A 26,056-nucleotide genomic window follows, 5' to 3' on the forward strand; every position below is an offset into this window, starting at 1 on the left:
ATAACCAGTTTACTGAGAGGAATCCTTGAATAGCCAGAGGCAGCTGGGTCTTGTTTAGGTGGAGAGTAGGAAGAAGGTAGGGAGGGTGGAGCATGTTGAAAGAAGTGAGGCGGGTAGAGACACCAGCTTTGAGCAAGTCAAAGACAGGTTTGGCCTCCTTTTTATTTTGGCCTCAGGCTGGCCTGGTTCCATTGATGATGGTGCGATCCCTATGTGTGGGAATGGCTGAAATGGTTTGATCATCAAGAGACCATAATCCATCATCCAAAGGTCTTCATTAATGAGATATTTCTGTTCAGCCTCATACAAAGCCATGCCTACAGGAATTTGCCATCCAGCATCACAGTTCTCTCTGCTGATATGGATGCTGCAAGTCTAAGCACACGCAGAATGGCAGGCTGAATTCGAGCTTTCTGGCACTCCTCTTCTGGCTGGGACAGATGTCCTCAGGCCTAATCTCAGGCTGACAGGGAGTTAAGTGTTGGGCTGGGTTTGTGCTATTCTGCGTATTTTGGACTTGAGTTTGTTTCTGTCCCAAAGAAGTTTGTGGACCCGGGGGATGACATTTGGTACCACATAAACAGCCCAGGTGTCTGGCTGGTTTTCAGTCCTCAAAGTCTTAACTCTTTTCCTTCAAGTTTCTGCAGCCATTTGAAATCCATCACTCAGCACCAGAAGTTTCAGTGCCTTTAGATTAGAGATCTACGCCCATAATTGATGATCCATTGGACTGCCACACTTGGCATCTGAACAGAGCCAACAGGGCTGGTTACAAATTCATCGTTAATTATTGCATATAATCACATTAGGCCCAGGGATGGAGACACTTTACTTCCTTGATGCTGTTTTATGTCTGAATAATATATAATTTTTTAAAAAGCATGCCATTTTTACCTTCTAATTAGAATACTGGGATGGCATCTATTGTGTTGTTTAATCAGACTTTTTCTGGGGAGAAGAGAGGAAAAGATTTTCCTTTTTCTATCAACAATTGCCCTAATTTGTACATTAAGAGGGTGGAAACTTGGTTCCTCCCTCACTCCCTTTAGGCAATGAGTCCATGGCTCAGATTCATAAAGGTTGTTGACTTTGACTTTGGGTTGCCCTAACTCTGTTTTTCCCCTCCTTTCATGTTGCCTACCATAATATGTAAGTCCTTCTAGCCAACACTCCCTAAGGGTGGGGTAAGAAAGACAGCCCATTTAAGTTGTCTTATTTTAAGCTTTGGGTAATCTGCTTTTATATTCACCAAAATAAGCCAAGCTTGGCATATTTTCCTTTGTTCTCACATCTGACATGTACTTAAAGTTTAAATGGTGCCAGAATGAATCACATTGCTTGCATTTTTGTAACTAACTACAAAACATCCCAAGATCAGGCCCAGAAACCCAAAGAAGTTGGTATGCTGCCATATATTATCTGCTCCCTGCTCTGCTAACAAATTGAATTTGTTATATACTGCCTCATCCGCATGAAAGACTGTTGCCATTCTAACATTCTTGCCCATCATATCCCTTTCTGTGAGAGGAAGTCAATGTTTCCTCTTTCCCATCCTCCTCCCATTCATACTTTCTAGCGTTTCTACGTGCTCTATAACCTTCCTAAACCTCAGTTTCCTCTTAAGCCAAGTGAAGATAGTAAGAAGCATCTGCCTTGCCAAGGCCATGGTTACTGAGGACCAAATGAAATAAGGGATGTGAAAATTCTTTATTTCTGCAAATGTAGGCTGTTGTCATTATCTTTACTCACTGCTCTTCCTTACCTAGATGTATGTTGTAGCCTACTTTGCACATTTGCTGCTCTTGGTAAGTTGAAGATCATTTCAAGGCCCTAAGAAAATGATTAGAAATGAAACAATATAAAAATATTTTCTTTTTTAAAAATTAGCATATAATAGTTGTACAGGGGGGTACATCATGATATTTACATACGTGCTTACAATATATCGTAGATTTATCCACTACATTGTTCTCTCTCTTTCCTCTCCCCTTTTCTTAGAACAATTTCAATAGATTTTATTCTTATATTTTCATATATAATTATAAAACATATCCACCACATTCACCCTCATTTACCCTTTCCTTATGCCCACCCCCTCCCACTGGGACCACCCCCAAAAAAGACCTGTTTTATCCTTCTGTCCTTCATTTTTTTAAAGTGTATGTTGGTAGTTCAATGAGATTTCATCGTGGCACGTCAGACTTGTGTATTTTGTGCTTTAATTAAATTAACGCCCTTTCTGTATCACCATGCTTCCCAAACATTCAACAGCGTACAGTGCGTTATATTATATTCATATATAGATGGGTTGTTTCAGTATTTTTCATTCTCTTAACATTTTCTTTCCTGTCTCCTGTAGACCCACTAATATAATCTTGTGCTGTCTTAGTATATATATGTGTGATGTATGTACACGTATATACATCACACATATATGTATACACACATATATACATATATATGGTCATGTCTATATTTATATATACGTTTAACTTATAGGTATATCTTCCACATATGAGGGAAAACATGAAATCTTTGACTTTTTGTACTTGGGTCACTTCGTTTAACATGATGGAACATTTTCTTAATGGGTAGTACATTCCATTATTAGGTGTGTTATTTACATGTTTTTTCATTTGGATATAAGTTGAATTCAGCTTCTTGCTGAAATAAAAGGCAGTATTATATGTTCTATGTGATTAAGCATTTCTGTCCAAACGGCTGCCATTCAAAATTTAACTTCCCCTTGATTTTCTTCCTTTTTTTTTTTTTTTGAGATAGGTTCTCTCTGTGAAGCTAGGCTAGACTTGAATTTACTATCCTGCTGCCTAAATATCTGATCCAGGTCTGTGATTATAGGTGTCTACTGCCACATCTGGCTTTCCCCTTGGTTTTCACGTGCATGTTATTCACTCTAATTAGCAACAGGAATTCTGATCTTTGCTTTACAAATAGCTGCTTTTTTTTTTCTTATTGTCAGTACTGGGGTTTGAACTCAGGGCTTGGTGCTTGCTAGCATGCACTCTACCAATTGAGCCCATACACCCTCCAGCCTCTAAACAGCTGCTTTTATGCCAGATTGAATTTTGAGGGGAAGAACTTTGAGACTTTTAGTATATCCTTTGTTTTTGCTATTGAATCTCCAAGAGGAACATGAATAAACCAAGGCATAGAGATGAGTATAAGCTCTCTTAAACCATAGAATTGTAGTCTGAACTACGACAGCTCCTCACCTCCTTCTCTTTCATTTTCCATGTTCAAAGTATATTCTTTTATATATGTTTTTATTATTGTACTGGGGTACATTATGACATTTAAAAAGGTTCTTACAAGGCTGGTGGAGCGGCTCAAGTGGTAGAGCATCTGCCTAGCAAGCATGAGGCCCTGTGTTCGAACCCCAGTACTGCCATCCCCCAAAAGCAAAAGATTTACAAAAGTTCTTGCAATATATCTAGCTGAATTCATACCCTCCATCCTTTATCCCCATATGTTCAAAATATTTTCTAAAAGCTTTACAATATAATGTCTATGTTTAAAGTTTTTTATAATGGCTTTAATTTTTGGTTGGTGTTCACCCTGCGTTTTTGAGGATTTGAATATGCCTGCTTAATATAGCTTTCTCAGAACCTGCTAGGTGAAATCAATCTATATGGAGAAGCAAACATACATTCATTGAATGTCTACTTCATACTGGTTCTCATGTTAGGCTCTTCACACACATCATTCTATTTAATCCTCTAGTGTCAATAGCATCCCTATTTTATTGACAAATAAACTGAGACTAATAGGTTGCATCATCAGGATGTGTTTTTAGCAATACTGGGTTTGAACTCAGGACTTTGTACTTGCTGGGCAAGTGCTCTACCTCTTGAGCCACCCCCTTCCAGCCCTTTCATCATCAGGATTTAAACATACTTGTGCCATATTTTATGAAATATCAAATTCAGTATAACCTCTGGTCCATGGCATGTCCATTTGATTCATTTAATCTTTCCAAAATTGCAGTTATTGCAAGTTATCCCTATCTTGTCTTGATTTAAAAAGGTACTCCTGCCATCTGCAGAGTAATAAAGATATAGTTATACAGATGGCCACTGACTTGTGATGGTTCTACTTCCAATTTTTCCACTTCATGATGGTGTAAAAGCAGTATACATTCTGTACACACCATACTTCAAAGTTTGAATTTTGATCTTTTTCTGGGGCTAGTGCAATATTACATGAGATTTCCAATGCTAGGCAGAGGCAGAGTTCCCAGTCAGCCACAGGATCATGAAGGTAAACAACTGATACTCTACAATGGACAGTGTTGCTAAGCATTGATGTTCAGTAGCTGAGGTGTATTAAATGCACTTATAAATTATACAATTTATACAGTTATCAATTGACTTATGATGGGTTTATTGAAATGCAACTGCACTGAAGGTCAAGGAGCATCTGTAATTAAACAGTTAAATCTAAGTCTGCTAAAATATGACTAATTTATTAGTAATCTTTACTCAAATGTAAATATAAAATAGCATTTAGTCTAACATGTACATAATTTCATGCAGATCTAATAATTTTCTTAATTATGATTTATATTAAATGTAGTTGGAATAGATAGAGCATACTAGTAGTACTTGTACTGCTCTTAATATTAAAGATGGTGGCTGGGGAACTATCAGCATATGTACTGAAGAAAGTGCACAGAATGTAGAGATCATTAATTTGCTCTGTAGCTTTTTGTCAATGAAATTCCATCCCTGTCCATGAATGCCTCTTTGCTGGTGGGAAGTTGTATCACCTGTCTAAGTAAATTCCAGACAGGATTTCAAGCCTCCTTATAGTGATAATCTCTAGGGGGAACTTAAATGTTAAGAACTTATATAGAGCCTACTACACAGTATGCACTCCATACATGGTCACTAATGTCATCTTGTCATCAGCATCACAGTTCAAGGGATGCTCAAACTCATTGTAGTTATAATTCATTTTATCCATCACTGTGTACCTAGCACATGGGAAGTGCTGTTTGACCTCCCATTACTTGGTGTTTGATTCTTGGGTGGTTTTTTTCTGTTATATGGTAAGGGATTATAACACTGTTGAGCATAAAAAGGAATTCTGTTTTAGAGATTGGAATCACACCTGAACATTGAGCTCATTTGTTATGTCAGTCATTCAGTAAGACTAGAGCTCCAGTGAGTGGCAGGATCCAGAGAAGAACAAAGTTTAAAGTTTCTCTTGGATGAAATGTTCTAGACCACCAGGAGATATCTTCACTGTGATGGGCAGTAAGATAGTATCCACACATGGAGGCAGTTTTGCTTGGAGATCGAAGGAAAGGAAGCTGCTAACAGTGCAGCTTGGTCACTATAAAAGCAGTATTTTCCAGTTTGTTTCCATAGAGCTCTTGTCTCATGTGGATCAAGTTTGCATGGTCAAGTGAGAATGGTATACATACCATATTATATCCCTTTCCTATTTTAAGGAGTCAGAATGCATAAGAGCATTTTTAAGGCTCTGAAAAACATTGTGAACCCATTCCTTCTATTTATGATAGCCATGTAAGTGGTTCTTCCATTTCTCTTCATGGATTTTATTTTAATTTGTGAAGCACAAATATATAAAATTTGGAGATGACTGAATAGTCAAATGTTTGGTTACAACAGTTAACATATAAATTTAGATAGATGTAGGTTTCATGATTATATATAGAAGAGTATACTTAGAAATATTACTTTTTTGAACTCAAATTTCATGTCTTTTTCCACTTACATTTTATGAGAAAGTGTTTTCCTCATCTATTAGAATCACTTCTTGAGTCATCCAACAGTTTTCTGAAGCACTTATTTTCTCACTTATTTGAGGTAGCATGTTTTGGATGTGACTGAGTAGTACAGAAAATTTTCTACCTAGTTTCAAGTATTCATTTGTGTAACACCAGGACTTATTTTTAATGTGGTGCTAGGGATCGACCTCAGGCCTTATGCATGTGAGGCATGTGCTTTACCACTGAGCTATATCCCCAGCCCCAGCACCAGGATTAAAAAAATTCATCCCTTAAGTCTATATTTGTGACTAAGAATTCACATTGTGAGGTTGTAATTCTAGAAATAATCATTTTTGTTAAATTTACTTGCTTTCTATTTAATGTTTTTGTCAGGCAACTTTGACTAATTAAATATCCAAATTAGCATTGATCTAATATGTCTTCTCTAAATAGTACTTTGTTGTTTAAAATAAAGTAATTGCTGGGTACCAGTGGCTCACACCTGTAATTCTAGTTGCTTGGGAAGTGGAGATTGGGAGGATCAAAGTTTGAGGCCAGCCTGGGAAAATAGTTTGTGAGACCCCAGGGCTACAAGCTTGCAAAGCAGATGTCCTGCTGCTTGAGCCACATATCCAGTCCACTTTGATCTGGTTATTTTGAAGATGGGGTCTCACAAACTAATTGCCCAGGCTGAACCTCCATCCTCCTATCTCAGCCTCCCAAGTAGCCAGGATGATAGGTTTGAGCCACCAGCACCCAGTGCCATCAGGAATTTTTAGTAGGAATAGACTGCTAGCAAGTGCTATAGGTGACAGAGACAATGGTTAAATCTGCACTTGTAATCATATTTTTTCTCATATCTTCTTTGATTATTTTTCTCTCAGAATGTTATTAAGTCTTTAAGAAAAAAAATCATGGCTGTATCACTCCCATCCTTGATATACTAGATCCATCAAGGTTAGATTAGTGGTGAGTTATCAGATCACAGAAGAAGCCCCAGGAAAGCGTAAAGACCTGGGAATACAAGCATGGCCCCTCATATCCTGTCATCCCTCTCTCCCTAGATTATCAACATTTATTATCCATTAGAATCTTCATGGAAGGTTTAAAAAAACTACATGATATCACTGGGAAAGTGTGAGTTAGAAACTGGGGGTGAATCCCAGGCACTAATGTTTTACAAATACTTTTTCAGGGTTGAAAAGGTCAAAACCTCCCAGAAGACCATCTTCTGAAAATGTGAGCAGTCGTGACCCATTAGAAATCAAAAGGGGACCAGGAACTAGAGAAAAGATGAGATCAAAAAGAATTAACCTAGAAGGTAACACACACGCACAGGAAATCAATGTGAGTCAATGCCCTGTATAGCTATCCTTATCTCAACTAGCAAAAACCCTTGTTCCTTCCTATTATTGCTTATACTCTCTCTACAACAAAATTAGAAATAAGGGCAAAATAGTTTCTGCTGGGTATTGAGGGGGTGGGGGGGAGAAGGAGGGGGCAGAGTGGGTGGTAAGGGAGGGGGTGGGGGCAGGGGGGAGAAATGACCCAAGCCTTGTATGCACATATGAATAATAAAAGAAAAAAAAAAGAAATCAAGAGTTGAATGTGAATGGAAGAAGCATTTGAGTAACATGTTTTCTTTCTTTATGTATTCTTCTCTCCACTCCCAAGTCACTTCTAATATTCCCATTATAGACTTAGACACAGAAAGCCCAGATGCATGCTCCCAGTGGGGAGGGATGTTCTTGGTAATGGGAAGTCTCATTTCTGAATTGAATTTGAATGCTGGGAATGCGTATTGGGTAATGTTTCAGTCCTTTGGCCGAATTTGTATCTTTGACCACAAATGCCTGTGGTTGAAGTTACACAATTCTCAAATTCTCATCTCTTTCCATTTCTCCTGACCGTGGCAAGCTTTCTCTAGGTATTCTTTCCTCTGATGGGAAAGAGAATCTGCAGCTAGCTATGCCTTTCAGCCAATAGGCTGACTGCTTATGATTTGTGAAGAGTATAAAAGAGGGAGTTGCTGTCAGGGAGCTAGAAAATTAGGACTCTTCTCCTATGGACCTGATCAGGAGGCAGTCAATTTTTAGAGATAAAAATCAGGAACAACAGTATAGAGTAATAATCATAATAATACCTGACAGTATATGATACGTTAAACTATAAAGCTTTTAAATAACTTTTAGCACACTTTTGCATTCATCATTTCTTTTCACCATTCCAGAGATTGATGGGACAAACACCAGCAGCCTCATTTAATATGAAGAAAAACAGATGCTCTGAGATAAATCAGTTCTCCATGAGAACATGGACAAGGACAGAGGTAGTTCTAATACCTGTATCTTTGTAATTACCCACAATCTGACTGCTTACTAGAATGGCCTGGGAAGATTAGAAAATAATACAAGTATTCCAGCTCACCTCTGGGACTCTAATTCAATAAACCTGATATGGAACTCAGAGAATCTGTAATATAAAATAATTTCCTCTTACTGCATAGTTGTCATCAATTACTAATAAATATTAAAATCACCTGAAGAGCACAAAAATCCCATTGTCCAGATTGTACTACAAACTAACTAAATGAGAACCTTTAGTACCTAGGCATCAGCAGTTTGTAAGAGTCTCAGATGGTTCCTATATGCAACCAAGGCTGTGAAACACTGTTCAAGACCAGAGATTTATACACACTGTTTTCCAGAGCTTCACACAGCAAATAGGAAAAGACAAGTGTAGAACTGGAAGTGAGAAGACCAGGAATCAAGTCCTGCCCTGACACTTGGGAATGTCACTTCTCTCTGAGCCTCAGTGTTTATTTTATAAAAGGAGAAAAATGAGCAATACTTAGCACTTGGGGATACTACGAAGATTAGGTGGGATTAATGGAAATAACCAAGTATCATTCAACTGTCAGCTACTCCTGCCATTTCCCCAAAAGCTCATTTAAATATTGTATGGTTTCCCCCTCACTCCCAAAGTTTCCCTTGGTGTCAAAAGTTTTGACTTTCAACCTTCCACAGATTTAGACTTTGAGGGCATGAATCACAGCTTCAAAAGTTTCCACTAATGAAATAAGTTTGAAAGTCAGAAGTATGTCTTCAAGTCTTCTTTTTGCTGTTGCTATTGGCATGTTAGAATCCTCTGAACCCTAGAGTTATGAATCTGTCCCTTTGCTAAATGTTTACTCAGAAGGGCAATTTTGTTTCAGAACACTTTAGCTATTACTATTCACCTTCTCCATTCCTCCATCTAGCTCTTTGAGTTCCCTTAAATGCGCCCCCAAGCACTGTTGTTTAGTCCCATTCAGCAATTAAAGAAAGTTCTAGAATGTGTTTCTTATGCAGTAAATACTGAGTTCACTGTAACCCAGGCCCACTGGAGAACAAATAAACCTATAAACTCCCACTCCCTAGCCTAACAATTTGTACTGGTTAAAATGGAATCTTCTAATATTAGGTATGGTAGCTTGAGGATCATTTCATAACTACAAACACAGCTAAAGCAATCATGAAATTATAGATGACTCATTGTCAAAGGAACGCTTGAAGCATCTTGATCAACCCCCTAGGTTGATCAAATGAGGAAACTTCTGCACCAAACTCACACTGTGCCATTAGTCTTCTCTCTGTTATTCCTGGATTTTGCTGTATCTACATATGATAAGGGAGAGACAGAAAGGGGGAGGAAACAAGAAAGAGGGAGAGAGAGAAACACAGAAGTGGGGAGAAGAGGGGAAGGGAAGAGAAAAAGGAACAAGGGAGAGGATGAGAGAAAGAGAGAGAGCGCTCTGTGTTATATACATTTCTGTTCTCTGGAGATACAAAAATGAATAGAACTGCTTGCTCTCATGGAGTTCCTATTCAAAAGTGCAAGGTGAGTGTGTGTGTGTGTGTGTGTGTGTGTGTGTGTGTGTGTGTGTGTTTAAGGGTAACAGACTATAAAAAAGGAAGTAGATAAATACAATATAACAGTGTTAGATGGTAATAAATGCTATTGAGAAAAATAATTTAGGGTAAGGGAACAGAGTATTGGGTAGAGATTAGGCTGTTGGATTTAAATAAATCCCTGAGGTGAAAGAGAACCAGGAGAGTTCCCAGGATGGCATGAGGTCAAGGGGCCTGGAATGGATTAGGTGCAAGTGAGAGTGGAAAAAAGATCATGGGAAGGGGGTAGCTGGGTGAGATGGGTGGCAGTGGTGGGTGACCTTTGGAGGACAATTTTATGTCATTGTAAAAACCACCTTTTATTCTGACTGAAAGGAGAAGCCTTCAGAGAGTTTGATCAGACATATTTAAAAGGATTATTCTGGCTGCCACTTTGAGAATAATGGTAGTCAGGAGAGTAAGGGTGGAAGGAAGAAAACCAGTTGGGAAATCATGACAATAGAACCAGTGTCTGAGCCTATGATGATGGATGAGCAGGTGTAAGAAGTCTGAATAGACTTCAAAGTAGAAATAGTGGGATTTGCTCACAGATTGACTGTGAATCAAAGGTAACCCCAAGTTGATCTGCACAAGTCAGGTAATAGATAGACTTGTCAGTAATTAAGAAAGAGAATAACTAAAGAAGTTTTGTTGTAAGAGGAAGGGGATCTATCTGTCCCTCTATCTCTGTATATTCTATCTTTTTATCTGCCAAGCTATCTGTCTGTCTGTCTATTTATCTGTCTGTCTATCTATCTATCTATCTATCTATCTATCTATCTATCTATCTATCTAATAAGCCCTTTCTACAAAAGAGATATCAAAATTCAGAGAGGTTAAGCAACTTTTTGAAGATATCACAGCTAATATATAATGATAATGGGTTTGAAGTTTGCCTACTCTATGAGGCCCTTACGTTATCACTTTTAATCTTCACACAACTTGTACCGCACCTCTATCTTTTTTGTCGTGTTGGGGATCAAACCTGGGCTTTGCACATGCAAGACAACTTCTCTACCATTGAGGTTCATTCCCATGCTCTATCTCCTTTTTTCAGTTAAAAAAATTGATGTTGAGCTGGGTGTTGTGGATCACAGCTGTAATCCCAGCTACTCAGGAGACAGAGATTGGGAGGATCAGTTGGAGGTCAGGATGGGTAAAAAGTTGGCAAGACCCCATCTCAACCCCATCTCACCATAAAGCTGGGCATGGTGGCAGGTGTCTGTCATTCCAGGTACATGGGATGGATTGGGGGATTATATAGGAGGATTGTGGTCTAGGCTGGTCCAGGAAAAAAGGTAAGACCCTATTCAAAAATAGTCAAAGCATAAAGGACTAGGGACATGGCTCAAGTAGTAGAGCACTTGCCTAGGTACTACAAGGCCTCAAGTTAAAAAAAAAACTCAGTACTGGTAAAAAATAAAAATGAAGTTGAGAGAGTTTAAATAATTGACTTAAGTCATATAACTAATAAATGAGAGTGCAGAGGTTCAAACTTGGTTTGATCTCCAAACCACATTTTTTTCTGTGACACTATCTTCCTGATTTTTCATACATTGCATATGGTAGCAAAGATTAAATGTATGTAATGCCCTCTATATATAATGTCTGGCACATACTATGTTAAATGATAGCTATTACTGGTTGATGTAGATCTCAATTATGTATGTTCTGCTCCTCCCAAGAGAACTGGAAATTTACTAAAATATAAGACTTCAAATAATTTCTTTGTAGCTTGAAGCACATCCAAATATGTATTAATATTTTTGGGCCAATAAAATTGGATACAGTTGAGTAGATTATAACCAACATGATATGGACACTCCTCCAATGCACAATAGTATTTCTTAGTAAAATAAAATGAATGTGACTGAAGAAGGCTAGTACAGATAAGGTCACCAGATAGCTTATAGTAGAACTACCAAAACTCATACAAGATGTCATAGTTAACTCAAATAATTGTACAACCATTAAAGAAATTGAATTTGCAAGTAAAAGTTTCCAAAACAGCAATTTTTTTCCAGGTACATAGTGTTGGACTGAAAGCTTATATCAAATATTTAAAGAAAAATTAACACAAATACCATATAATCTCTTCTAGAAATTAGGGGATAAAAAAGAGATGATATGGTAATACTCTAACTCAATTTATGATTCACTCAGATAACAAAGATAGCATAAGAAAAAAAAATTGTATACCAAATATGCCTCATGTAGCAATCTTAAATAAAATATTAACAATAATACATTAATACACTTTGACCAAGTAGAGTTTATATTAGGAATGTTAAACTGTTTCAATATTGGTAAATTAACCAATATAATTCACCATATTATCTCAAAGCCAAGCACTGTGGTTCATACCTGTGAGTCCAGAAGTGGGGAGGCCAAGGTAGGAGGCTTGAGAGTTAGAGGCCAACCTGGGCTGCACAGTGAGTTCCAGGCCACTTTGGCATACATAATGAAACCTAATCTCAAAAAAATGCAAAATAAGGGAAGAGGAGAAGAAAGAAGACTTATCAATTGATCTTATTACAGTATCGCAGAAGAAATATTTGATAAAACTCAGCATCTATTATTATAAAGACTCTGCAGACTAGGAATAGAAAGAAAAATTTCACAACCTGATAAAAGACATCTAAAAACACATGAGCTAACCTCAACCTTGTTCTGGGTACCCTATCTAGTTAATAAGGGTAAAAAAAGAAATAATAGATACTCACATTCTCAGATGACATGCAAAAAATCCTAAGGAATCCTTTAAAGAACTCAAAGTACTAATAAGTGAGTTTAGTGAGTTTGCAAGGTATAAGATCAACATATAGTCATTAAAGAAGTACTTCTTTATACTAGCAGTGAGTAACTGGAAACTGTGTGAGTGTTGGAGAACATGCTGACATGTATGTGCTCTATCTCTGAGGTACACCTCCAACCCCTAAAAGCTAAATTTTTAAAAAAATACTTGCATTAGCTCTACACAATGAAATATCTAGGTACAAATCCAACAAAATATGAACAGGGTCTGTATGCTGAAAACTATAAAATCCTAATGAAGTAAGTCAAAGAAAGCTAAATAACTGAGAGATATACTATTTTATGGTTGAGAGAATCAACATAGCAAAGATATATCTCTCCCCAAATTGATCTATAGATTTAATGCACTTCTAAATAAATCTCAGCAGTATTTGTATAGATACAGATAAGTGGATTCTAAAATTTATATGAAAAGTCAAAGAAATAATAATGACCAAAACAATTTTGAAAAAGAGTAATAAAGTTGGAGAAATCACAGTATTAGATTTTAAGATTTGCAATAAAGCTGCAACAGTCAATTCTGTGTAATATTGAAAAAAGGGTAGACAGATCAATAGAACAAAATATAGAACCCAGAAATAGACCCACACAAACACATCCTAGTGATCTTTCACAAAGTCAGAAAACCAATTCAATAGAGAAGGAATAGCCCTTCAACAAATGTTGTTGGAACTACTAGACAACTGTATGCAAAAAAAGAAGTTTGACCTTAACTTCAAACCTTATGTAGATGCTCCTTGTCTTATGATGGGTTTTTATCCTGACATACTCACCATAAATTGAAAATATTATGAGTTGAAAGTATACTAAGTCAAAAATGCATTTGATATGCCTAACCTACAGAACAGCATAGCTTAGTCTGGCCTACCTTACACATGTTGCGAATATTTACATTAGCCTATAGTTCGGCAAAGTCATCCAACACAAAGCCTATTTGATAAGGAAGTATTGAATATCTCAAGTCATCTATTGAATACTAAAAGTGAAGGACAGAATAGTTACAGTGTATGGTTTCCATCATTGTAAAATCAAAAAGCCATAGGTTGAATCTTTGTAATTCAGGGACTGTCTAAATGAGAATTAACTCGAAATACCTCAGAGATCTACATGCAAAACATTAAATTATACAAAATTTTAAAAAACCTGTGAGAGAAACTTTAGGATCTGGAGTGTGACAAAGAATTTTTAGATATGATACTCAGAGCACAGTCCATACAAGAAAAGATTATGAATTGGATTTCAGTAAAACAACAACAACAACAAAACCCTTTTTCCTCTATCAATGACTCTATATGAGAATGAAAGACATTCTACAGACTTGAACAAAGTAAATCAAGGATCCAGTCGAGGATCTAGAATATAAAAAGAACTTTGTCATAAATCAAGCACAAGAAAAGGAACTTCTTAGATTTGTAAAAGACTGTCTTCATGAATTAGAAGACTCAGCATAGTAAAGATTCATTCCTCAGGTTTATCTATAGATTTAACTCAATTCAAATAAAAACCCAGTCAGGGTTTTTGAAGGTGTATTAAAGCTGATTTTATTTTATTATTTTTTTCTTTTATTCATATGTGCATACAATGTTTGGGTCATTTCTCCCCCCTTCCCCCTAAAGCTGATTTTAAAATTTATGTGAAAAGACTATATAGCATGAGGATGATAGTTAAAAATGCAGTAATACCATATTGTATACTAGAAACTTGCTAGGAGGATAGATCTTTTCTCTCTCTCTCTCTCTCTTTCTCTCTCTCTCTCTTTTTTTCTTTTGGCAGGGTCTCACTATGTAACCCAGATTGGCCTTTATCTTGAGCTTCCTTCCTCAGCCTCCATGAGCCACTGGGCTCACCATGAGGATAGGTCTTAAATCTTCTCAACACACACACACAGGCTATAGACATTAGTTAGATGGATTGTTGTAATGATTTCACAATGTATATGTACATCAAAGCATAAGTTGGCCAGGCACTGGTGGCTCAAATACTAGCTATTTGAGAGGCTGCGATCAGGAGGATCGTGGTTCCATGACAGCCTGGGCAAAAAGGTCACGAGATCACAACAGGAAAAACTGAGTGTGGTGGCATGTACTTGTCATCCCAGCTACTGCAAGAAGCATAAATAGGAGGATTGGAGTCCAGGCCAACTCCAGCACAAACAAGAACCTATCTCTAAAATAACCAAACCAAAAATGGTTGGAGGAGTGGCTCAAGTAATAAAAAGCTTGCCTCACAAGTACAAAGCCCTAAGCTCAAATCCAAGTACCAAAACAAACAAACAAAACTCCCATAAAGTTGTTTACCTTATATCCATTTTTATGTCAGTGATAATAAAGCTGTTAAAATTAAAAAAAGGCAAAGAAGCTAAAATATCCCAAAAAATTGTGCAAAGGGATGGCAAATAAGCACATTAAATGTTAATTAGTTATTTGGGAATACATGATGAGAGGCCACTTTATATCTGTTGGAATAGCTAACATAAAAAATATTGATGAGTACTGCTAAGAATGCAGGGTAACTGGAATTCATATGCATTGCTGGTAGCAAAATGAGACAGCTGCTCTGGACAACACTTAGGCAGTTTCTTACAAAGCTAAACACGTACTTTCCACATGACCCAGCAGTCTCATTCCTAAGTATTTGGCCTAGAGAAATGAAAATTTATGTTCCTACAAAGACTTGTACATTATAGCAAATTTGTTCAGAATCACCAATTGGAAATATCCAAATCAGTAGGTAAGTATATAGCCAATGATACATATGTATAATGGAATACTACTCAGCAATAAAGGAACAAATTATTTGTACACAAAATTAGTTGGATGAATCTGAAATGTATTATACCAGTTAGTTGGAAAAAACCTGTTTCAAAAAGTTGCATAGTTTATAAATTCATTCATATGCCACTCTATAAAAGAATGGGACTGACAGGGGACGATAAGTAATTTCAGGAGTTAGGGGAAGGAAGTGATTATAACCAGAAAGGGGTGACACAAGATAATTTGTCTTGGGAGTGGTATGGAAGTATTTTGTGTATTTATTTTGGAGGTAGTTACATGAATCTATACATGTGCTAAATCTACTGAACTATAAAGTCCATTACATTGCATGGGAATTTAAAGAGAAAATATTACTTGAAGAATTTTGGTAGTGAAAGACTTGAGTTGGATGTTAAAAAAAGGTTTTCCAAAATTTTATTGCTTTTATTCCCTAGATTTTGTGTGTTCATCTATGAGAGAGAATTAGTTTATATGCTCATCAATTTATAAAGTTAACTCTATAAGTAAAATAAATGATAAATATATAAGATTTTTATAGTTCCCCACTGTAAAATGGGTTATTTGTGAGTACTGAAGATGCTACATATAGTGTACTTAGCTTATTAACTATAATATTTAATAAATGTTAGGTTTAACTTTTATATTACTAATTAGGAGTATGGCTGTATTCTGTAGGAAATGATAAAAAACAATACAAGTTAATGTTTTCAGACATAAATAACTCCTAACTTTTGTAAATTGATCTTTATGTGGCTTAAGTTGGCATGAGTAGGCCCTTCAATGGGAATTGTAGAGAAATTTGAGGTATAACCTATTAATAAAGTTTGAATAGCTTTTAGATAAAATGTAATGCTTAAATTATACATAATATGTATGTATGTATATATATATATATATACATCTCATATGTGAGATATTTCTGGTAGAGAAATTTGTCATATACAGATCTGGAACTCAGAAGATAGGCAAGAGTGAGGAATTCCATTTAGGAAATTAGAGGTATAGATGAGATCACCTAGGAATAATGCACAGTGTGAGATACGGACTGAAGAATGGAACACCAGTTCACCAATATTTGAGGAAAACTGGGTGGAGGAACTCATCAAGGAGATCAAAATGGGGATAGGATAAGAAACAGGAGGAGGGAACAGGGTCATGGGAGCCAAAGAGCTCAGTAAGATGAGTCAGCAATTTCTTATGCAGTGGAGAAGTTGAGTAAGATGAGGTTTGAAAAGTCATCATTGTGTCTGACAACTAGAAGGTCATTGGTGTTACAAAAGCATCTTCTAGGTTGGTGTGAGAGAAAAGCTACACATGGATTTAGAAATAAATGAGAACTAAGGAAATATCTTCATAAAGCTTTGGCTTATGTCTATTTTGATTTTTTTTTAGTTGTAAACTAAAAACTAAAATACTTTTCAAAATGTTTTAAGTAGCACATATTAGTTGTACAGGGGAATTTCATTGTCACATTTCCATATATGTTTAGAATGTACCATGAATAATATCTATTTGGATTCTTGAATAAGATTTTTTTTGGGAAGATCAATCATACTTCAAATCATTAAGCCAAGCTAAGTCAGAGTTCCAATGAAATTTTGCATTCATGGCAAAACTTGAAACCAAGTAATAGTTACGTATGCTAAGGTTTAAATACAATCTTTTTTTGTTTTTTGGTAACATTCAAAATTAGTAGGTTGGTCCAACACTAATTGAGCATCTACATATTTCATACAATGAAAGATATGCAAAGATAAAAAACTGAATTATTTAACATAGAGTCCTTATTTTAAAGATGAAGAAACTGAGATTCAGAAATGAAGGTTGGCCAAAGTTATACTAAAGTTTCCTCCTTGTTCTTCCACTGTTAATTCCTAAATCTTTCCTTTTATGACCTATTCTGTGCAAGTATAATATACATAAGGAAGATACTCACAGTCTCAAGTTTGACCACTTTCTAAACAGATTTGTGTAGTTGGGTGAGTCAGAAATTTATTATAAAAAAAGGAATTACTGCTCCCTCTGCCCCAGAAAGTAAATGCATAACAAATTCAGCATGTAGGGGGGTGACTGTGATCTTGATGGATGTATAGACTTGGTATAAGCAGAAAGAAGAGTTATAAAGACACACGTCCTTTTGAAGACAAACCAAGAACTCTGGCAAGAAAATATTTGGTTAGGGAGGAGATTGTAGAGATGATTGAAGAAATAATTGATTCTTCCTTTACCTCAAGATTATTCTTTTAGAATTCTCTGTTAAAACTCTGAAGGATTCTGTAGTTTACCTCCGTAAGAGAGCCTGTTCCTTTACCATCATTACAGATAATGTTATGAAGAGAATAGGGCAATTTGGTTTTAGTTTGCCTAGAAGACAAATTGGTGCATGGCCTTCAGTACAAGACTAAATTTAGAAGCACAGTGAATACACATGGGATGTTCAAGTTAGATGGATAGAGATTTGCTTAGTTACTTGTCAGTGACCTTAAATAAGTGTTCATCTCCCTAAGATTCAATTTCCCCACTGTAAAATAGGTTAATGGTGAGTACTGAAGATGCTACATACGGTGTACTTAGCTTATTAAACAAAATATTAGTAAATGTTAAGTTTCACTTTTGTATTATTAATTAGGAGTATGGCTCTATTATGTAGGAAATGGCCAAAGACAATATAAGCCAATGTTTTCAGACACAAATAATTCCAGTCTTTTGTAAATTGATCTTTATGTGGCTTAGGCTGGCATGGCTAGGCTCCTCAGTGAGAATTGCAGAGATGTTTTGAGTTGACTCAAAAGGGGCTCAGCTCAAATGGGATACATGATGAGGCAATATCAAAGATATAAATGGACAAGTGCACTCTATTAGGGGATGGTGTGTGTTTAGGGGCAGGGGATGGAGGCGGCATTATTTGTCAGGAGTCATCAATGTACACAGCTGACTATGCCTGTGGGAGAAGGGGAGATTGGAGGGAAGTTACTGCTGCCAAAGGAGCCTGGAAAGTGAGAGCAGTATGAGTAAGCTGCTGATCAGATTTCTTCAGGATGAAGAAGGGATTATAATGTTCTGAGAGATTATAGAAGCTTAGAAAGAGGAAGAGGTAGAATCTCCCCTTCCTGCCACTGAGAATTTATAGTGTTGGATACTATGTTTCCAGGGCTTCTTGTTCATTCATTCCTTTAAAAAATAATTTAAAGATGACAAAATAGGTATAAAATGTCTAGCTCATTTGTTTTCTGTGGATTTACTCTGGGATTCCAAAGTAAAGAGGTGATGGAGCAAGGAGTGCAATTTGTGTTATTATCCTCAATCCTTTCTATCACTTAGTTATTTAGTGTGCGTGCTTATCCACAGATACATATGGACAAAGGAGATCCATAAAACTCATTTGTGAGGACTCACAGTTGTGCCTTTCAAACATTTTTCTGTTCTAGTCATTATGTTTTAAAAAAATTTTATGGGTTTGTAATTCAGTTACTTCTTCCCTGGAAATAAAACTCCTTGTAGACCAGAAAGCTCAACTAACAAGCCCCAGTGGTTCTTAGCTACCCTGCAGTTCAGCAGTAGAACTTAAAAAAAATCTATTACTGGCTTGGGCCCCACTCCACAGCATTTAAATTAGACTCCCCAGAAGTAATTTTCTTCCAGTTACTCTACAAGAATGTAAGATTTTAAGTAAAGCTGGCACAACATTTTTGGCTCTTTAAAAAATTTGATTTATTGAATCTTCTGTAAACAACTTGTGGCATATTAAAATTTTGAAAACTCTGAGCCAGCATACCTATCCTGTGGATTGGAACAGGAAGAAATAACCACAGATATATGCAATAATTTATCAATCCTGAGTCATCCCAACAATGCTTTTAATAATAAAAATTGGGAACATATAAACATGCAATAAGAGGTTTCATTCCAGTTATGAGCAGTCCATTTAATGGAGTACTTTGCAGCTATTAAAAAGAATGTAAATGGACTGTTGGAGTAGTGCAAATAGCAGAACACCAGCTTAGCAATAGTGCAAGGCTCTGAGTTCAAACCCCAGTACTACATAACAACAACAACAATAATAATGTAAGAGAAATAGTTAATACATGTGACATGCATGTGTTCAATCCATGAAGGGAAAGAGGAGATAACACAAATCTCATGAGCTGTGCTTTTTTAAAAAAATCTACCTAATTAGAAAAAAAGACTAAAGGAATATATTACAAACTAGTAATATTTATTATAAGGTAATAGTATAGGAAATGTGATGACTTTATATTCTTTCTTAGATCTAATGATATTTTCCAGATTTTATATACTAAGCATGAATTACTTTTCTAAAGAGAAAAATTAAACACAGCTATAGAAATCTAAGGGAGAATTATAATGAAATATTGCTGTGTATAGCTGTTCACTTCAGATGTTTAAAGTAATTGAAGCTTTGCTTTTGCATATTGTACTTGTGTGAGTAGATTCTGTAAGTAAAATAGCAATATAGATAATAATCATAGGCAAGTCCTTGTTAAATGTATGGCTTTGATTTAGGAAGTAGAGTCTGGAACAACTGGCTTAATTTGGCAAAAACAGAGGAAGATAAGATTTTGTACTTTGTGATTGGATTTTGCAGTTGGTCTGAGCTAATAGGTTTCTTTCTTCCTTAATGTCTTATAATTGAGAACAGCTGCCATGAGCTGTGCAGTAGGGTTTTTCCTCGTGCCAACCCTCCACCCTCTGAAGTTAAATCGATATTTGTAATTAAAGAATTGGTGGGATAAAAAAAGGGATAGGATAGAAAATTTATATATTTCTTTTGCTTTAAAACATGCAATTTAAGTGTCATGTGGAAGAACCGGACTGTTGTGACATGGTGCAATAATGTTCACACTTAAAAAAATCTTCCAACACTTGCCATTTTATGTGGAGAACACAATAATATTAATTGATTGGGCAATTGATGGAAACATCCACAAAAGTGCAGACTACCTTCTCCCTTGTCCAAATTGATTGGCGTTCAAGTCAGCCAAGAAGCTAAAAATGAGTTCAAGACTGCACTGTTTAAGGACATGTCATTGTCCTGCATGAAAGAGTAGATGAAATGTGATTGATCCTAGTAAATTTGTAGGCTGAAAGAGGAAGAAAATTGTCTCACTCCATGGAATGTTTCTTAGCTGTTTTTTGTGTATGTTTAGATAGGTCTGTTCCCAAACTGAATGGAACCAGAAAGCCCCGATGACTCACCTTTCCCAGGGAAAAGAGAACCTGGAAGGGCTGGGCCTCTGGGGATAGCGCATAAAGTCACTCAAGCCTAACCTCCCATAGCCACCGTCATACCTAATAGTGGAGATTGGGTGAACTTTGGAAAACTCCAGATGTTGAAGATGAATCTTGGAGATTACGTTAGTCAGAGTTCTCCAGGGTACCAAAAGTATACACACACACACACACACACACACACACACACACACACACACACATGAATTGACCCACATGTTTATGGAGATGCAGAAGTCCCATGATCGTCTGTCTGTCAGATTCTGGCCAGAAAATAAGACGGTAAAATTCAGTCTAAGTCCCAAAGCTGAGAACTAGGATCGGGGTGGGAGTGGGATGGCTGGTGTAAGTCTTAATATTTGAAGACTTGAGAACCAGGAGCTCTGATACTCAAGGACAGGAGAAGATGGATACCCCAGCTATAGAAAGAAGAAAATTCATCATTCCTCCATATTTTATTTCTATTCAGGTCCTCAACAGATTGGAAGATACAAACCAGCATAAATGAGGGTGATCTTCTTTATGTGGTCTAGCAATTCAAATGCCAATCTCTTCGGTAACACCCTCACAGACATACCCATAAATAATGTTTTACTAATATCTGGGCATTCCTTAGCTCAGTCAAGTTAGCACATAACAAATCCATTACAATTTTGCCCTTTGACAGCTTGGCAACCCATATGCATCTTCTTAAATTACACTTAATTTCTGAAAAAGACAACAAGAAGGTCAAATTTCTTTTTAACACAATGCAATTATTCTACTTGCAACAATAAACTAATACCTTTCACAGAAGAGGAGGCAAAATCTGTGAGTGATTTTTGCTCTTTTACTGATATCCCATAACTTAAATGTAAAAGTAGTACTTAAATGCAGATATAAAGTCAATATATCTTATGTTACATGATAAGGAAATAAGAGATGAAAGAAAACAAAGATACTTGTGTGTGTGCACACATACACACAAATGTATTTATAATGAAACAAAGCAGATATGTGCTTGGCAATTATAGTCCTCATTTTTATAACTGGTAACATGGTTGTAGCTGGTATTTATAATATTTACATTCTTCTACTGCCCATCCTAGATTCCGTTTGCTTCCAGTATGTACCTCAGTTAGTTGTGATTCTTCACTTTGTGGAGTGATCAGATCTTCATTCCTGAACGATCTGGCTATTCATTGTCCTGCCTGGGTTGGGCCATTGTAATTGCTCACTGACCTTAATCACAGAATGTGGTAATATAAGGGGACTCCTAAAGGCATCTCCTATATTCCAGCTATACATTTCTTTTGTTTTACTGTGGATTAGTAGTCCATTTTCCACCTGGTAGTCTGGCTTAATCACCCTTGCCAACATCACAGCTCCCTTCTTTGCCTGTTAACATGAGGAACCCAATATGATTGCATAGCAATATTAACATTCAATTTAATAAAATCATTGTGTCTCTTGGTGGAAGCATTCCTCTGTCTGGAACTAAGATCTCTAGGCCATCAGAGCATAATGTTATGGAAACAAGAAGCAAACATTTATAACTAACTGACAAAACGAAGCCATTAAGAAATTTAGGCCAAATGGAGTACTATAGGCAAACTGAAAAATTAGCAGTAAAAATTTTATTCTTACTTTTAATATAGCAGTTTGAGGTACTAAATATAAGAACACCAATCAAATCTTTCCCCTTTTCTGGAAGACTTCCTTAGCCAAGACCATCTGGAAGACACTTTCTTTCTAATCCTTATGAAAATTGATATAATAACTGCACCCAAATTGAAGAGGTACACATGTTGTGATATTTATCATGTGCTGTTTGTAATACTAGTAGTTTCACATTTATATATCTGCACTTCTGATATCTACAGGTATATTACCTCCTAGAGGATTAAGAGTGTCTCTTAAGAAGTCAGCTTCATAATCTGTATCAAACCTTTTATACATTCCAGACACTTAACATACATTTTCCATGAAATCAGTTGAACTAGTGAACTTTATAAATTACAATTAATCTTTAATATCGCTAAAAATAATCTGTACAATTTATCAAAATTGTCAGTGTTAGGAACCACTTGTATCCCTTGTTTGAAAATCTGGTGCCGTAGATATTAATTCAAACTTATGATCCTATGATTTTGATATATGTCTATCATTCTGAAAGCACATGGAGAAACATTGCCAAGTGTCTTACTTAATCCTCACCACAAAACAATGAAGTAGATACTGTCATATTGATCATAAAATTTAAGTAATTATCTATTAGAAGGCAGATATTTGAACTTGGCTTCAAGTATACAGAAATGACTACAGCGTTCTTTCAAAGTTCATATCCCAGTGTATTTGTTTCAAATGCCCTAGGAAAAGTAAGAAAGTATGATTTATTTTTGAAGTTGTACCCTCCCATGTCCCTTTTTTTTTTTTTTTTGCTAAGATAGGTTTGTTCCTTGTTACCAATCTTCTTTTCATCTGTACATCATTTGCTTGATTCTCCATAGGGAATGTAACTGGCACTGTACAGTAATCCTGGACAGCAAAATGATGGTATATATAGTTTCCTTGGGTGTTATATTCTATGTTTCTAGCTTTTCTGCTATTTATTTTATGTGAGTCTTCAAGTAATCGTGTACAAGTTGGAAAAACTAAGTAAAAAGTTAAAGATTTAAAAAAAAGAAGCAAACATTTTGGTAGAAGTTCTCTTGGGGTAATAGTAAGCATAGCCAGTACCATTTTTACCCAGTGATTCCTGGGCCCATGAATCATGTCTATGGGAGAAACTTCATCATATTGGATACTTATTCAGAGCATATGAAGAATCTTGCTTAAGCCATGTAGTCGGCACTGTAATTGAGTGTTCAAAGAACCTTTCTTTCAGAAAAGCTGTTTTAGGATAGTGGGAAACAGTAAAACCAGTGAATTCCATGACTGTGGGCTCATTGGTGTACTTTTTTGCTGTAAAGTGAATTCTTTGATTAGAAGCAATGCTGTATAGACTACCATGATGGTGAATAAGGTAGTCTATAAATCCATGGATGGTAGTTTTGGTAGAAACATTACACACACAGCAGGCAAATCCATATCCAGAGAAAAGGAGGACAAAATGTTATCCCTTCCACAATGGAAGGGGTCCAGTGTCATCTATCTGCCACCAGGCAGCTGACTGATTATTCTGGGGAATGGTGCCATATTGGGGCTCAGTGTGTTGGTCTGTGCTGCTGACAGATTGTCTACTCAGCAGTATAACCAGGTTGGCTTTGATAAGTAGAAGTCCATATTGCAGCATTCATGTGTAACTTCTATTCCTGTCACAATGGCACTTTGCTCAGGAGCCCATTGGGCAATGATGGGAGTGTCTTGAGAAAGAGGCCAGAGGTATCCACACAATGGGACGTCTTATTCCCTTGGTGATTAAAATCCTTCTTGGCTGAGGTCACCCTTTGATGAGAATTCACCTGGCATATACCTCCTCCTCAAATTTCTTTGTCGCCAATTTTTCAGTCATTTTCCTTTCAAGTCTTTGACTTTCCAGCCAAACCATTGGTTACAGTCCATAAATCAGTGTAAAATTGCATGTCTTGTCAATTATCCTTTGAAGCAAAGTGTACAGCTCAGTGCACTGGATAAAACAGTGTCCACTGGGAGGAATTCCCTTCACCGTTGTCCTTCAGATATGTCACACAGATGGGATATAGTGCTACATTTATCTACTTTTTTTAATGGTACTGGGCCTTGAACTCAGGACTTCACTCTTCCTAGGCAGGCACTCCATTACTTGAGCCACTCTGCCAGCCAGCTGTCTACTTTTAAGGGTGCCTGCATATCAAGAAGAACCATCTGTAAACTAGGCCTAAGTTTTCTCCTCCACTGTTAAATAACTGAAGAAAATCCCCTATAAAGCCATCAGTGTAGCTGGGAAGAAATAAGGTAGTGTAGCAGGAATGGAGACCACGAGTATTTGGGCCACTTCTTTATGCAACTGCTAGGGCTGATCACATATATACTACTTCCAATTGATGATGAAATATTGATGTGCATGTTGAACAAGGTTTGACAAGTCAGATAACATACAGTTCCTGATGGGGAGCTCAGTTTGCATGGTAACTTGGTGGCCTATGGTTAAGGATTCAGCCCAGTAGCAGCTCAACAGCTACCTCTCCAAAGGAGACTAATTATCTTAAGATGATGGCAGGGCTTGGCTCCAAAATCCTAGGGGCCTTCACTGCAATTCACCTATGAGGTTCTTCAAAAGGCTCCAAAGAGCATCCCAGTCTGCACTCAAGAACCATTGAATCTGCTGAGCCATATGGCCCAAGTGGCATGGTGCTAATACAGTAGCTTAGAACTGTTGTAGAGCCTTCTCTTGATCTAGACCCCACTCAAAACTAGTAGTTTTGGGGGTCATTCAGTAATTGGGCCAGATTAAAACACCCAAATAAGGAATGTGTTACCTCCAAAATCCAAATAGGCCCACTAGTCATTGGGTCTCTTTCTTGGCCAAGTTAGATTCTATTTGCTCACTTGACATAGAACATTTCTGTTTTTAAAGCTCAAGTAAAACTTTAGTAGACTTCCTATCTGTTTTACTTCTAGGAACATCATGACCAACTACACAATGGCATAGGTCTGGATGAGTCAGACTATTCTGACTTATGCTTTGACTGTGCCATTATCCATCACAGTAACTATGCCCACCTTGCCTTTGGCAGTTGAGTGCAAACCATTGGTCCTGCCACTCCAAGATGCAGTTACTTCCATTATATTTAAGTTTTCCAATTGAATGGCTATAGTTTCCATTCTAAGAGAGCAGTGATCAAAGAACTCTTCAAGGATGTTGGTACTCCCTTAACAATTTAGTTCTTAAAGTATTATTAAAAGATACATTTTTCAGGACTCCCCATTGTGGGTGAATAAATGACAAATTCATTCTAACAATCTCATTTCCCAAAGCCTGTGAACCCCTTCCTCTAAACCAAGGGAGATGGAACATTTCCGGTATTCTTAGGTTGGGCCATCTTTTGCTCCATATTTCAGCAAACCAACCAACCAAATTGTTAAGAGACCTTTCTTACAGGCAAGCTCAGACATTAAACACAGAATTTGTTTAGGGAGTTCATATCAATAAATTCAAGTCAATGGAGTTTTATATTCCTTCCACTATTATTCCACACCCTTAATATTTATTCCCACACATGATCCCTGGATTTCTGTTCATATAAATTAGAAAACCCAAGTTGTTCTTTTGCAATGTAGCATACCTCCTCATGGGTTACACCTTTGTACCTCATGTTCAGCATTTGGCAAGAATTTGAGTCTGTAAGTAAAGAGGGATGTTGGGATGAGTCTTGAGGAGAATCAGCATTGACTTGCATAGCAACTGACTCAGGGGAGTCCATTATCATTTTCTCAGAAATGTGAGGTTAATCTCCTCAGGAGAAGTGACTGGGTGGAGGCTACCATTGGGGGTGAAGATATTGTTGCCACTGTAAGTGGCGAGGTCAACTCTGCTGGGGTTGGGAAGACCAATTCCTCTGAGGTAGGGAGGC

General features: G+C 36.8%; 1 protein-coding gene across 5 annotated transcripts in view; it reads left to right on the plus strand.

The window, feature by feature from the left end:
* Positions 1-26,056, plus strand: part of LOC141411449 (uncharacterized) — a 146,806-nt gene that overhangs the window by 15,129 nt on the left and 105,621 nt on the right. For all 5 annotated transcript variants that reach the window (XR_012436198.1, XR_012436200.1, XM_074043215.1 and 2 more), the window contains exons 2-3: positions 6,951-7,102; positions 7,986-8,084. Coding sequence is in view for 2 of the 5 variants with exons in the window: in XM_074043222.1 (XP_073899323.1) it covers positions 7,049-7,102; positions 7,986-8,084 (153 nt within the window). In the remaining 3 variants the exon portion in view is untranslated. The remainder of the gene's footprint in view (positions 1-6,950; positions 7,103-7,985; positions 8,085-26,056) is intronic.

Source organism: Castor canadensis, chromosome 1, assembly GCF_047511655.1.
Source record: "Castor canadensis chromosome 1, mCasCan1.hap1v2, whole genome shotgun sequence".
Lineage (NCBI taxonomy): Eukaryota > Metazoa > Chordata > Mammalia > Rodentia > Castoridae > Castor > Castor canadensis.